At 37.0% G+C, this 13,578-nt stretch overlaps 2 protein-coding genes across 2 annotated transcripts in view; one reads left to right on the top strand and one right to left on the bottom strand.

Annotated features, from left to right (window-relative positions):
• Window positions 1–13,578, top strand: part of LOC125252666 (serine/threonine-protein kinase pim-2-like) — a 681,247-nt gene that overhangs the window by 513,327 nt on the left and 154,342 nt on the right. The window lies entirely within an intron of this gene.
• puraa (purine-rich element binding protein Aa) lies at window positions 2,900–10,411 on the bottom strand. The gene is made up of 2 exons (XM_048166158.1): window positions 10,284–10,411; window positions 2,900–6,378 (listed from the first exon to the last, which is right to left on the bottom strand). Exon 2 carries the CDS (start codon window positions 6,302–6,304, stop codon window positions 5,441–5,443), a length of 864 nt encoding a protein of 287 aa, XP_048022115.1. The 5' UTR covers window positions 6,305–6,378; window positions 10,284–10,411; the 3' UTR covers window positions 2,900–5,440.

Here is a 13,578-nt window from a genome sequence, read left to right as displayed (position 1 = left end):
CTAATGGTCGAATTGAATTTAGCCGAGGAGGAACATTGAGGTACGTCTTTAGGCCTATTTATTTATTTTCTAAGCTGTCTTACGTTTGAATAACTAAATTAATGCTATGCCTGACTATTTAAGTGACTATATTCTGATTTTAAACTAAGTATTACACTACTGATGCTCAACACACCAGCAAATGACATCTCACCGGAAGTTATCGAGCTGGCTTATATTAATGCGGAAGTTCTAAAGAACGCTCTGTGCATATAGTCCATTGATTCCATTGAATCCTTTCATCTGTCGGCGTTGGAAATGCACTTTTACGTCGTTGTTTTTGGCGATTAGGACATCCGCGACATGCACACTTACGCACCATTTTAAAAAATATAGCAATACCAAAATACAAACAATGTAGAATAGCTTGAATACAGCGTGCGTCTCCCTCAGATTGTAAACGAAGCTCGGGCGCACCGGATAACACGTCAGCAGCGTCACTCCGGAGTCGTGAACCCGGATTGACAACAGACCCGGAAGAGAAAACAATGCTGAATAAAGTTGTAGTTTTTGTTATTTTTGGACCAAAATGTATTTTCGATGCTTCAAAAACTTCTAACTAACCAACAACTAACTCACATGGACTACTTTGATGATGTTTTTATTACCTTTCTGGACATGGACAGTCTACCGTACTAAATCTAAAATATCTTCCGTGTTCCGAAGATGAACGGAGGTCTTACGGGTTTGGAACGACATGAGGGTGAGTCATTAATGACATAATTTTAATTTTTGGGTGAACTAACCCTTTAAGGGTACATAGTGAGCATCAATGCTTCCTGGTTTTCATGGTGCATTGTGGGACTTTTTATACCATTTCAGTGCACTGGAAGGATTTTGCGATTGAGACAGCCCTTAAAATATCTGACTCCCTGATCAATGCCATAACTACTGAACTATAGGGAGCTGATTGAGATGCACCCATTGTAAATACAGTGTACACCTGTCCTAAGTCTCTTTTTACATTTCTGAGGGCATTTGTAATAGAGCAATTATTCATTTTTCAAGCTTAACCCTACATCTTTTTGAACTGCAAAAGAAAAAAAAAAACTATATGAAACAAAGTTTATCCAGTACCTGTTAGCACACTTAAGTGGTTTCACCTAAATGCATTTATTTCTCCAGAAAAACAAATCTGCTGGTGAAGATGCCAAAACAAACAGTGAGGCTGTATCTTGGAAAAGTTTTTGTGCGTTGACAAACATTTTATGTATCTTTGTCACGTTACATTGTTGCAATGCCCTCAGAATATCAGATAATTCTAGTTAAAATGTTCAAAGTTTTAATTAATTAGAAGAACTGGGCTGTGACCAAAACAATCTACATGATCATAAAAAGTAAATAATGTGCTTATAGCCTTGTAATCGCTGCTTGCAGCTATACTTATTATAATTGTTAAAGTTGTATTTTGTTATATTTGATTTATGATTGCCCAACCATACTTTTCATAATCAACAGAAGCAGTTGTTTTCCATATTTTCTCAAGACTGAAACTATGTGGGGGAACGCAATAAGAAGTGATTTACAAAATAAAACCCTTTTCCAAATTTAAAAAAGGTCAATTTTAGATCCATAATTTACTGAAAATGTTCATGTAAAACTGTAAATCAAATTCCATCACAAGGACAATGGAAATGTGTTTATAATTTAATCTTTCTGGATTTAATGCTTTTTAATCTATGTAGCATAACCTTACGCAACTCGGGTCATTTCACATAAAGATTATTACATGTAAGTTCAAAACCAAACTACTCCAGCACTTTTTAAAGTTAAATTAATTCAAGACATTCCTGCAGCACAGTAACATGCTAATAGTAATGAAGAAACATAAATAAAACTAAATTATTGGTTTGTTTAGCAAGAACATAAGAAATCTGGGTAACACTATATAATAAGGTTCATTAGTTAACATGAACTAATAATGAACTGCACTTCTACAGCATTTATTAATCTTTGTTAATGTTAATTTCAACATTTACTAATACATTATTAAAATCAAGCGTTGTATTTGTTAACATTAGCTAATGCATTGTGAACTAACATGAACAAACAATGAACAGCTGGATTTTTATTAACTAATGTTAACAAAGATCAACAAATACAGATGGTTAGTTCATGTTAGTTAATACATTAATAATGTTAACAATTGAACCTTATTGTAAAGTGTTATCCGAAATCTGTTATACCAAACAGAGATCAGCTTTTTTTTTTTTTTTTTTTTTTTTTTTTTTTTTAACAATGCATGACATGAAGAGAACAAGAGAGCCATTTCAGTTGAAATCCCGAGAATCGTCAATATTTTGTGAACTTATATGAAGATTTAGTATAAGGCACAATAATGACAATTATTGAAATTAAACTTCTTGAATTGACAAAGGTATACGATTTTTCAAGATACTGTACATTCAACAGAATGACTTTTGAACTGCAGCTCAAATAGTATCAATTAATCTAATCTAATCAATCTAATATTATTATGGTTGTTATTCTGAGAAAGACGCCTTCAGTCATACTGTAGTATTCTACGTCATTCTCAGCAGCATTGTTCTGAAAAATATGAGATGATAAAAGACCTGGATACGATCACACATCCATAGAGATTGTAGTGGTATTGTTAGTGCACATTACATTGGTTAACCACTAGAACCAAGCAACAGTACCCATACATGAAAAGGAGATTGCATCAAATGACATGTTTTTACAGATTGGTTAGCCTGCATGCTTCAGCTCATAATTTTGTTCCTTCAAAAGTGCTACATCAATTGTGTGTACACAGAAAAAAAAAACTTCATTGAAGTCAGAGCCACAATATCAACCACTATCTGAACTGTTTGACACGAGAAAAAGAAACACAGAAACATTGGTATTGAACATTCGTTTCGTGAGAGGTGGGTAAATTAACATTTCTTTTTATTTTTTTTTTAATTTTGTAAAATGTACATAAATTATATTTGACTCATAAACGCCGAATGAGTAATTCGGTGAACCTCTTTGCAAAGGGAAGGAACATAAGTTAAGAGATAAAGAAAGAGAAAAATAACGTCACAAGGCATTCCTTGTTGAGATAAGTTTCAAACAAACATTGGTCAAACATTTTTCTCCAGCTGGGAAAGCAATGTGCTACTGAAGACAGAAGAGGTCATCACACACCTTCATCATTAGAATCATCCCATGTATGTATTTGAAGGGAAATTAAGGATACATATTCATTGCCCCTAACCCAAAGGCCTTCACGCCCCCATTGTTTCACGTGACCATTCCTGTAACCCCCAGCCCTTCCAAGTCAAGAGGAACAGAGATGAAACGGGGTGGCAATTATGACATGAACGTTCACAAAAAGTGCAGACAGGATATATAACTGCTATGTGTTCACTTCACCTGGGTGAAGCTTGTTCATCGAGAATGGTTTCTTTTCCAGATACAGACCTTCTTTAAGTGCAGATAAAGGCTTTAAAGAAATAAAGACCTTTGAAATAAACGTGGAATTCAGCCACATGCTTTTCAAATATTAATCATATATTTAATTGATATACATATATTGCCAACATTGGCACGTTCAATATTGCACACAGTAATGAAATATAGCACTGGGAAGAGGAAAAAAAAAAGAAGTTTCCAAAATGACAAATTACGTGAAGCAACACTGAAAAGTTGGGGGGGAAAAAATCCTGGCCACACCCCTACACTAGGCTTTCGGTCTGTGACAAAGACACATTACTGCCAAACTACGGAAAGTGTACCTCACAACAAAAGAGTTTGTTGAGAGCCGCTAAACATTTTGCCTGGCACAAAGCATTTGAAAAAAACTAAGGGCTTTTGTCAAGGTGGGGAAAAACGCCTAGGCGGTTTCGGAGTCGCACGTTGTGATCAGAACCTGCAAATAATGATTCGCTTCTCAACCGAAAAGACCATGAGTTATGCAATAGCATACAGGAGGGCCAGGGCCAAACAAAACCAGACCAAAAAAGAAAAAAGAGGGAGGGGGTGGGTGGGTGGGGGAACCCAAACGAAGCACCAACCAGTGTATAAGCATGCGGAGTCTGTAAGGCACCAGGTTGTTTAATGCTGAAGAGTATGCTCCCCAACAAGTTTCATTAAAGTCAGGGTCTCCCAACACAAGTCCTCAAGGGCCCCCATGGAAAAAAGGGCTCGACGTCTGATCAAACAAGCGCTGATATATTATCTTATGTACACGACTCATTCTTTGAAAGAAAAACGAGTATTAATTCAACTACCTGACCAAACGGTACTGACTTTATGGACGTTGAAACCATTACAGAAAAGAGTCCTTGAGGACGAACATTGAGAAATCCACCTCAATGTGGCCGTGTACAGGTTAACATGCAACTACAGCATTCCTTGGCGCCACTCATCCTCTCATTGGTAGACTAATATATATTTCTATATATATATATATATTTATATATTTAAACCCTTTAACAGATTGTTTGTCAAATCCCCACTAAAAACGTGGGTTGTTTTCTTCTCCATTGAAATATATCTGATTCACAAAATCATACTTTGTATGTTTTTCTACATGAGCATTTTCATACGATTCTTTGTATCGAGGGGTCTGGTTTCGGTTACAAAAATGTTTGAGAGCTCTTTCTCTTCCGTTGTCATTGCTCTTACTTGTGGAGTACCTTTTTTATACACTGCATGACAACGAGACACAAATACATAGCATATCATCTGCATGACAATAACTTCAATTAAAAAAATACACTGGTAATACTCCTCAGAATGTTTGCGAAGAGGTCAACTGGCACCTCCTGCACACAGCGACCTCTCCGCTGACCTCTGTACCTCTTATCAATCAACAGGTTGATTTCTTTTTTGTGTTCTTCCCCCCCATCAGGGTTCCTATAGCTAGCCCTCAGGTGATGCTTGGAATATCTAGTAGTAGTAGCATGGCTACCACGACAACCTCTTCAAAATTTGGATTAAAAACAAAAACAAAACTAAAACATCTGATTTGTGCTGAAGTCATTAGCATAAAGGAACCGTTTCCTCGTAATCTCGGCAATAACTCCATTGCAAACACTTCTAGAATATCTTGGAACGTGTAAAAAAGTTCTCGGTTAATAAGGGAAAGAAACACTCAGTTCTGTTGTCGTCAAGTAAGAAACACAGTTCATATATAATGTTATTACTTGGTTTAGCAGCCGCTTACTGGTATTAATGGTGGGTAAGTGGATGTCATCCAGCGATGGGTTTACTGTCAGTCTGTGGAGGTTTGTATTTTTGTGGGTAGTGCTCCCTTGGAGTTAAACAGTTACTTATCTTTTATGTATCTTTCTGTATCTTTTTTTCTTTTCTTTTCTTTTCTTTTTTACAGCAAAGTACGTATAATTTCTCTTTAGGTTATTCGGATTATTTTTTTGCATGTTTCCCTCTACTATCAATCCTCGTCCCCGTCGTCGCCGTGCATCTCCTCTTGCTGCTGCTGCTGAAGCTCGCATGCCCTTTTTTCCCGCTGTTTCTCTTGAATCTTTTTCATTTCGTCTGCGTATTTACAGAAAGTGCTGCCGAATTTCGACCACACTTTGTAGGGCACTGTGATAGAGTTGCGATAGGTGGGCTTGACCTCGCTTACCCTCATGAACACCCCGTACTTATTGGAGCCCACGTCAAAGAAAAAGCGCTTGTTGTCCACAGTTAACGAGGTTCCCTCGGGCAGTTCCGCCGGCTCGTCCTCCACTCCGTAGTCGTCGATGAGTTTGGCAAGAGCGTCGCGAAACTCGATAAGTCCCTGGGCTGGAAGAGCGATGGTCTGGCCTTGCGTGGATCCCAAACCGGGCCCCCGGTTGACGGTCTGCCTGATCCTCAGAAAGCGGCCCCTCTGGTTCTCCTTCAGATCCATGTAGTACTTCCGATTCTCCCGGACCAGAAACTCACTCTTCAGCGCCCGCCGCGGCTCGTCCTGCGCCACGTCCGGATTGCTCGGCCCTAACTGGGCATAGTGCTCGATGAAGTCTCCCAGGTAGTCGCGGAACTCGACAGCCACAGACATGGAGAGAGTGAGGCGGCTCTTGTTTCCCCCGGCCCCGACTTCTGCTATCTTCAAGAAGCGGCCTTTCGCGTTCTGCTTTACGTCTAGATAGAAGCGCTTGTTCTGGATGTCAACCCGCTTCGAAGCGAGCTCCTGCGTCTCGTGCTGCAGCCCGGAAGCCGAGCCCGCCCCTCCTGTCACTGGGTGCATGGAACCGACACCCGGGCCCGTGGCTGCTCCTCCCTGCTCACTTCCACTGTCTCTGTCCGCCATGATGCTGCCTGCCTTCTCCCTCTGTCTTACTGCAAGCCTACTGCCAAGCAGCCACGCCACCGCTCTCGCGAGATCTGAGTGAGGAGAGAAGACGAGCGCTGTTCAGACCAGTGCAGATTCCGAATAAACTCATCGTACACAAGGTCTAACGCTGCAGCCGTACTCTCTGATCACACACTAGCCTATGTCTGTCCTGAAAGATGATGATAATAAATTCACTTCAGAGCGAAACTTTATTATTATTGCGTACCGAGTGTGTGCAGCCTTACCGTGCGTCTTAATATATAGGATATTTTTCACAGCCGTCGATTTTATAAAACCCTTTTTTATACACCCTTTGCTGAGGTGTTAGTATTCCTCTAGTTTTTGTTATTATTATTATTATTATTATTAGCCTATTATTATTATTATTATTATTGCTATATTAAGCGTATTGGCTAATTCGAGTTAAAATCGTAGGGAGATTATGCCGAATTTTCTACATCTGAAGTGATAGAAATTGATCTAATTCTTTAAAATATTGCTCATGGATCTCGCTGGAATTTACGAATATTTAATATTTAACTTTTGCAGGATATAAACTGGACAACATAATGGACTTTTAAGAGCGGTTGTGCTTGGATAGACTGTCAAGTATTTGTCAATCATCCAGTTCGTCTTTTTGTCATGGCAAAAATAAAAAAATAAAAAATATTATTGGAAATATATATTTTAAGATGCATTCGTATTGATGCAATATGCTTTAAAATGCTATATGATTTTGAACTAGATTCAAGCTTTTGAGGTGGTTGGATTTTAAAGGCATATGTTATGACATAGCCTATCTATTACACGTTCTGTAGGTTTATGTTACTTATCTTTTCTCAAATATTGCCTATTATTTTATCTATAGGTATGTTGCTGTATACATTTATACCAGATGCAAATCATTTATTATAATCATCTATAACATACCCGAATTTTTGTTGTTTTGTGGTTGTTCGCCTTTTATTTCATTATAGAAAATATGTCCTTTAAATAATGATAATAATAATCCGAGGTTTCTAAGTAAATAAACCACCTTCGCCTGCATGGGTTGGCGTAAACAGTCTTTTGTGGTTATATTGTTTTAAAGGCCTGTTAGAAGAAAACAATGTAAAGGTTTAATTTTAGTATGAATTAATATAGCCTATTATGTTTTCTAATTTACATTGATATGTTTGTGATAGATGCTTTCTTACCAAAGCGGTTTACAGGAATAATCTAGGCTATGTATGTGTTGTGTGACGGTTAAGCAGAAGAATATATCTCGAGCTACTAAAACTATATACATTTAATAAGAACACTAACACAATCCATGCAGTTTGTCCCAATGCAGCTGTATCGTTTCTCAGATATTATATAGGAGCATTGCTTTTACAAAAATATATTTCTTTCGTATATGCATATGCAATTGAGTAATGTATTTCAGACATTGGTTTATTTATTTATATATATAAAAAATAAATACTAAACTAAACGAGTATAATAATATTATTTAGTCAACTACAATATCTAAAATGCATAACTAATATGTTAATCGAAAATCTAAAGGCCTTGTTCTTTTCTTCCGCACAAAACCCTTTCATATGATTATTTTTAAAATGTTTGGCAATGTAAAACACAATTAAATGATGCATTCGTTTCTAAACATGTTTTTAAATCAAATTGTTTTATATTATGTTACGATTTTTATCAGTTATTTGATTATTTGCGTGTATTCCGGTAGCTGTGGTAATATTGCCCATATATTCAAGCTTACAGTTATTTTACAAAAACATCAAACAAAAGTAGAAACTGGATAATTACGCAAAAGTTTTGAATTCATTTTCTTTAACTGAATTGAAAGTTTTTTATTTTAATTGAAATTACAAGTATTAGCCTAACCCTATAAATTGATGACCTTTCTCTCTTTTTTGTAAGCGTTTAATATTTTTTTACGCTGCAAGAATGATCGAGTCTCTTTAATAATTTAGTTTATAAAACATTTAAACGATTCATCTCTAAAATAATTAATCAGCGTGTTCGTTAACAATAAGTAAAACTGTGATAGACTTGTATCGGTTTCGACGAGCAGAACGTGTTTCAGAGGCGAAACTGTACAATGGAATATTCTAATAATATTTTTACTTTCACAAATATGCTGTGCACGTATAAATATCACGTCATCTTTAATAAACAATTTTCTTGTATTTTTATATTAGTTTAACCTTAAAGTTACAGCTATAACAAAAATGCAATCTATAAAAGTCTTCATATAAGAAAGAACCAAAAGTTAGAATATACAATTTCCTAACTAAAAAGTTTGCAATGTAATAACAGATTAAAATGAGATTGATCTCCTTTTAAAGAGGTACAATTTAGATAAATATACTCACTGATGTATACCTTGGAAAAATAAGTGACTATATATATAAGAAAGACAAAATCCAGATTATCCCAACAATATTTTAACACTTTACAATAAGTTAACATGAACTAACAATGAACCATACTTCTACAGCATTTATTAATCTTGGTTAAATGTTAATCTCAACATTTAAACATTATTAAAATCAAAAGTTGTATCTGTTCAAATTATTAATGCAATATGAACTAACATGAACATTTTATTAACATTAACAAAGGGTAATAAATGCTGTAAAAATGTATTGCTCACTATTAGTTCATAGTTAATGCATGGACATTAATAAATGAGACATTGTAAAGTGTTATTAATGTCCATTTGAGAGAACCTTGACATGCAGACATTTGTATGTTTGTGAGGGAGGTAATAAGCAGATAAAAAGATGAACAAACAATAACAATAATAATAAAACAATAAAGAACATGCAGCGATTATGCACGCCTTGAGAAACAAACTAAAATACTTTTAAAAAAAGTGACATTCATAAATGCAATATTTAGATAAAATGTACATTACAAGACAATTTATTTTTCAATGTTTAATGTTTCTTTCTAAAAACCGAGCACACGCCGAACACAAACAGCATTCACAGACATCCGGCCTGCAGTTAGAAAAAATAACTTGTATTCAGTTGCTTACACATATGCATGTCTATTCTAGCATATAATGCTTTAATAAATAAAGTGCATGTAATTATTTTTCATCATGCGAAGATATTTTAATATACAATAAAATAAATATATTATAAATAAAAAGCATGTAAAAGAAAATTAGGTAACACTTTGTTTTAGTGTCATTGTTACATGCGGTTACTATAGAAGTAACTAGGCTATACATTATGTATAATTACATGCAATTAACCCTAAACCACCCCAAACCCTAATCCTAGCCCTATAGTAAGTACATGTAGTTACTTAATATTACTCAATACATAAATGTGTAATTACAATGTAACAAAGATATTTTAAAATAAAGTGTAACCGAAAATTATATTAACTCATGGCTAACCATTTAAAAAAAAAAAAAAGTTAGTGGCCTGTTGCTTGCTAGAATGAAGTACTGCTTAACTCGTTATCCTTAATTGAAACTTAACAGTTTTGTCATTTGAAACTTATAATGCAAGTGTAAACTCGTTTTCAGTGGCCTAACAAAAGTGACAGTGCGTTAAAAAGACACTGAGTGAAGGAAAGAGGGACTCCAATTCATAAGCGTTACTCATAGGTGTGCTTGTTTTTGGTCAAAGGTGAACTCTGTAAGCTTGAACTCATAACGGTATGTCACAGTCACACTAAATGGCATTGGATTTGCCGCAACAGACTTGAGTCTGTCAGCTTCGCAGTCTGTCAGCACTGTAAACAGTTAACGAGTTTGCGCAAGCAGTCTGTGATATCTGCCCACGACTGCGAACATTAATTCCGTGGTTGTTATACTGACCAAAAAAAAAAAAAAAAAAAACAGTATACCGCAGAATACCATGACATATGATTGTAAAGTGCAGTGCTGTTGCCAAAGTCGCAGACCTCATAACGAGCGACGTGTCTCGGCATATCTTACCCCGCTCAGTCTGCAGGCAGAGCGTTAGCCCCTGTGCAAGCCCTTCGCAGTTGAACACTGTCAAAAACAAAGATGAAAACCTGTAAGCCCTGAAGGCCTACTGTAAACACTGTCGCGGTGCTGCTTCACCGATGCGCCGTTCACAAGATGGAACGAAAGAGCGAGTCGTGGCATGGAGACGGACGCACGCACGAGCTCAACGCCGTGCGCGTGGAGTCTGATGTCAGCACGCTCAGCTGGGGAAAAGCAGGTTCTTGCGCCTCGCACTGTTGCTTTCGCGATATTGCAGCTTGGAGATGCTATTTAAGCTGTCAAACTTGTTCAGATGTTGGAGAACACTTCACATACATCTCATATGAGATTTATTTGACATATTCTGGGTAGATTCGGTGAGCTAGAAGCTGGAAGTGTTGTAGAATCGAAAACTGGTGTTATGATAACCTTTTTACTGGGTTGTTAAATGAAGTTTTTATGCACCGATTGTGTTTTATTATCTTCCTTATATCACAGTTCAAATAACTCAGAAGGGCTTGTTTTGTTAACGGGTGATACACTAATTTGCTGAAGAGCTTGTGAATGACATGTTGAAATTTTAAAATCTCAGGATCTGGAAAATCCTGAGATTTTAGGATATGGGAAAAAACTAAAATTCCAGGATCTGGGGAAAAAAAGAGGGGTATACCTCTCTGATAGCACACCTACATCTCAGAGACGTCTATTTGATGTGCGTGTTTACATCTGGAAGACGTATTTTTGTGTGTGTGTGTGTGTGTTTGCTCCTCTGCAATAGGACGTTTCCTGCAAGATGTCAAATGGACGTTTAGAAGATGTCTTTAAGATGTTTATGATTTAGAATGTAAAACTGACACCTTAAAGACGTCTATCAGATGTTTGTAAACAGCCGATGCTTTCCACATGAAGTGATCTTTAACAGACATCTTGCAGACGTGTGCTTTCTGGGTAAAGACTCTTTATTTTTAAGGGTGTAGCAAGTGGAGATTAAACTTATTTAATAAAACGTTTAATAAAAGCGTGATTGAGATGTTTATCCTGCTTGATATGATCAAAGGATTTATAAAGATAGGTGGATGCGTATAGCCTGCGCGTGTCATGTTGAGTCTTTTTTCATGTCTTAGTTGTAAGTAGTGTTTTTACAGTATAAAGACTTATGAATAATTTCGTTAAACTGATATTTAGCTATGTAGGCTAGGGTCGTTGGGAGGTCGAGAGCAGCGCTGTTTCAGAACCATGGACAGTAACCGCCGGGTCCGTCACGCGCATCGCTGCGTTTCTAATGATCTATCGGGTTTGAGTTTTGTCTTTGGGCAACTGGTAGTGTGCCTGTGTAAAATGTCTCTTTCATGAACCTACAAGTAATATCGATACTTGTAACTCCACTTCCACATTTCTCAACAACAAGAAGTGATCTAGAAGTGTTTGAGTATTGATTTCATTCCACGAAAATGGTGCTGTTTGTGTCGAACTTTTGAGCTGTTATTATAGGCATTTTCTTAACATATCAACAAAAATATCTTTCGCTCTTTCTGTATAATTACTTGCAAATATTCTTTTGAGTGAAAAACATATAGCCATTGACTATAAAAGCTGTTTTTGTGTTATAGCCCTATGTTATATGTTAATTCTCACAAGTCCCCGTTTATAAAAAAATAATGCACTTTCTTTCAAGATGTGCGGTGCCCTTTAAGGACAAGCGTCTCTTCTTTCAGATGAGTTTATCTTCTGTTACTTTATATTTGCCTGTGTTTTTATGTTTGTCAGTAGGAGAAAATCGTGAATAGTCAACCCTGTTACAGTTTTATAGTAAATATCTGATTATATAAAAACGTGGTATTTGTAGAAGTATTGGCATTAAACTTTTAGTGTCATGACCTTGTCAACCCCTTAAAGGGGTCAGCATCAGTTTTGCCAATTTAGCTATTTTGTCACTAGATTTAGCGACTCCCTCGCCCGTTTTAAGACTTTTTTTCATAAGCATAACGACAAATCTAGCAATTTCTTATCTAGATTCTTATCTCACTCACTGATCTATAGTGGAATCGCCATTGTGACGTCATCTAGAGACATTTCGCGATCAGATTTAGGTACTTTCGATTAAAAGCAGTTGGCAGCACTGATCAGCATGATGATATTTTTAATAATTTAATTTGGAAAAAAATGCATCTTGTATGCACGCTTAAAGACATTCTTAGTCTGGATAGAATGTATAAAATATTTTATATTTACATTTCATGTATCTTAAATCACTTGACAGGATAGTTCAAATTGTATTACAATTTTGTCTTGAAGAAAGCAATAAGCATCCTATGAGTAGTAAGAACTCAGCAATGGGGCAATTTATGAACTATCACCACTGTGCATGGAGCAAAACCCTAACCCTAAGTTACTCCAAGTGATGCTGATCCTACAACCAAGTGTACTGTTCGTTCATTTACAACTGAGTAATAACGATTTGCGCTATTTCTGACCCATGATTCGCAGTTGTGGCTCTGGCGTCCTGTGCGCATAGAACAGCAGATGTCGCCCTTAGTGAATTTGGAGCTACGCTCCTTTGCAGATCCACAGGTTCAGCCTTCATTTAGTTCAGGATTTAGGTTATTTTATATATCGTTCCTAACCGGTGAAATTCTAATATTGGTCCTTATCATCTCCTTTGAAACAGTCTGTGTTTCGTTCTACCATTCATATCCACCACCACAGCATGTCTATAAAAGCTTTACCGTGTTGTGCGTTTGATGCAGTCTGCTGCTTCATTCGTGATGTTCCTTCATTTCATTTGTTAAAAATGTTCTCACTCGGCCAAGCATCAGCAATGCAACGAATACCAGACGTAGCCTATGGATTTGATGCAACGCCTCACTATATATATTTTTTTCTCTGAGGCAGAGCAGCGAATGTGACCTGAATGCAGGGCATGATTTAGTAATGGAATGAGACGCAAAACTCATCCAAAGCTCATTCATTCGCACTGTTAGCCATCGCACTCAGAGCAGCGCAAACCTCTGCGGTGCTGTAACGATTCACAGGGAGATTTGAGGCGGGCGCTTCCCTGCACCATACATTTAGGTGTGTGTGTGTGTGTGTGGTTTTTTTTTTTATTCGATGAGGATTGGCAATGGGAGAGATCATGGATTGACTATTTTTCTCGGGGTGTCGGAGACTAAAGACGCACACGCCGGCGCATGGGCGTTCGTTTCAGCACCCCAGCCGTGAATCTGCCGTTTGTGCGGGGAATCTTGCCCTGATAGATCGGGGTGGCGGACAGAGACGGGGCGCG

The sequence above is a fragment of the Megalobrama amblycephala genome, linkage group LG18 (genome assembly GCF_018812025.1).
Source record: "Megalobrama amblycephala isolate DHTTF-2021 linkage group LG18, ASM1881202v1, whole genome shotgun sequence".
NCBI classification, from domain to species: domain Eukaryota; kingdom Metazoa; phylum Chordata; class Actinopteri; order Cypriniformes; family Xenocyprididae; genus Megalobrama; species Megalobrama amblycephala.
Note: the sequence above shows the minus strand (reverse complement) of the source record. Positions and strands in the feature narration are given on the sequence as shown.

Bases quoted from the DNA above. Each gene is read 5' to 3' on its own strand.
- puraa (XM_048166158.1), bottom strand. From the start codon at position 6,304: ATGGCGGACAGAGACAGTGGAAGTGAGCAGGGAGGAGCAGCCACGGGC.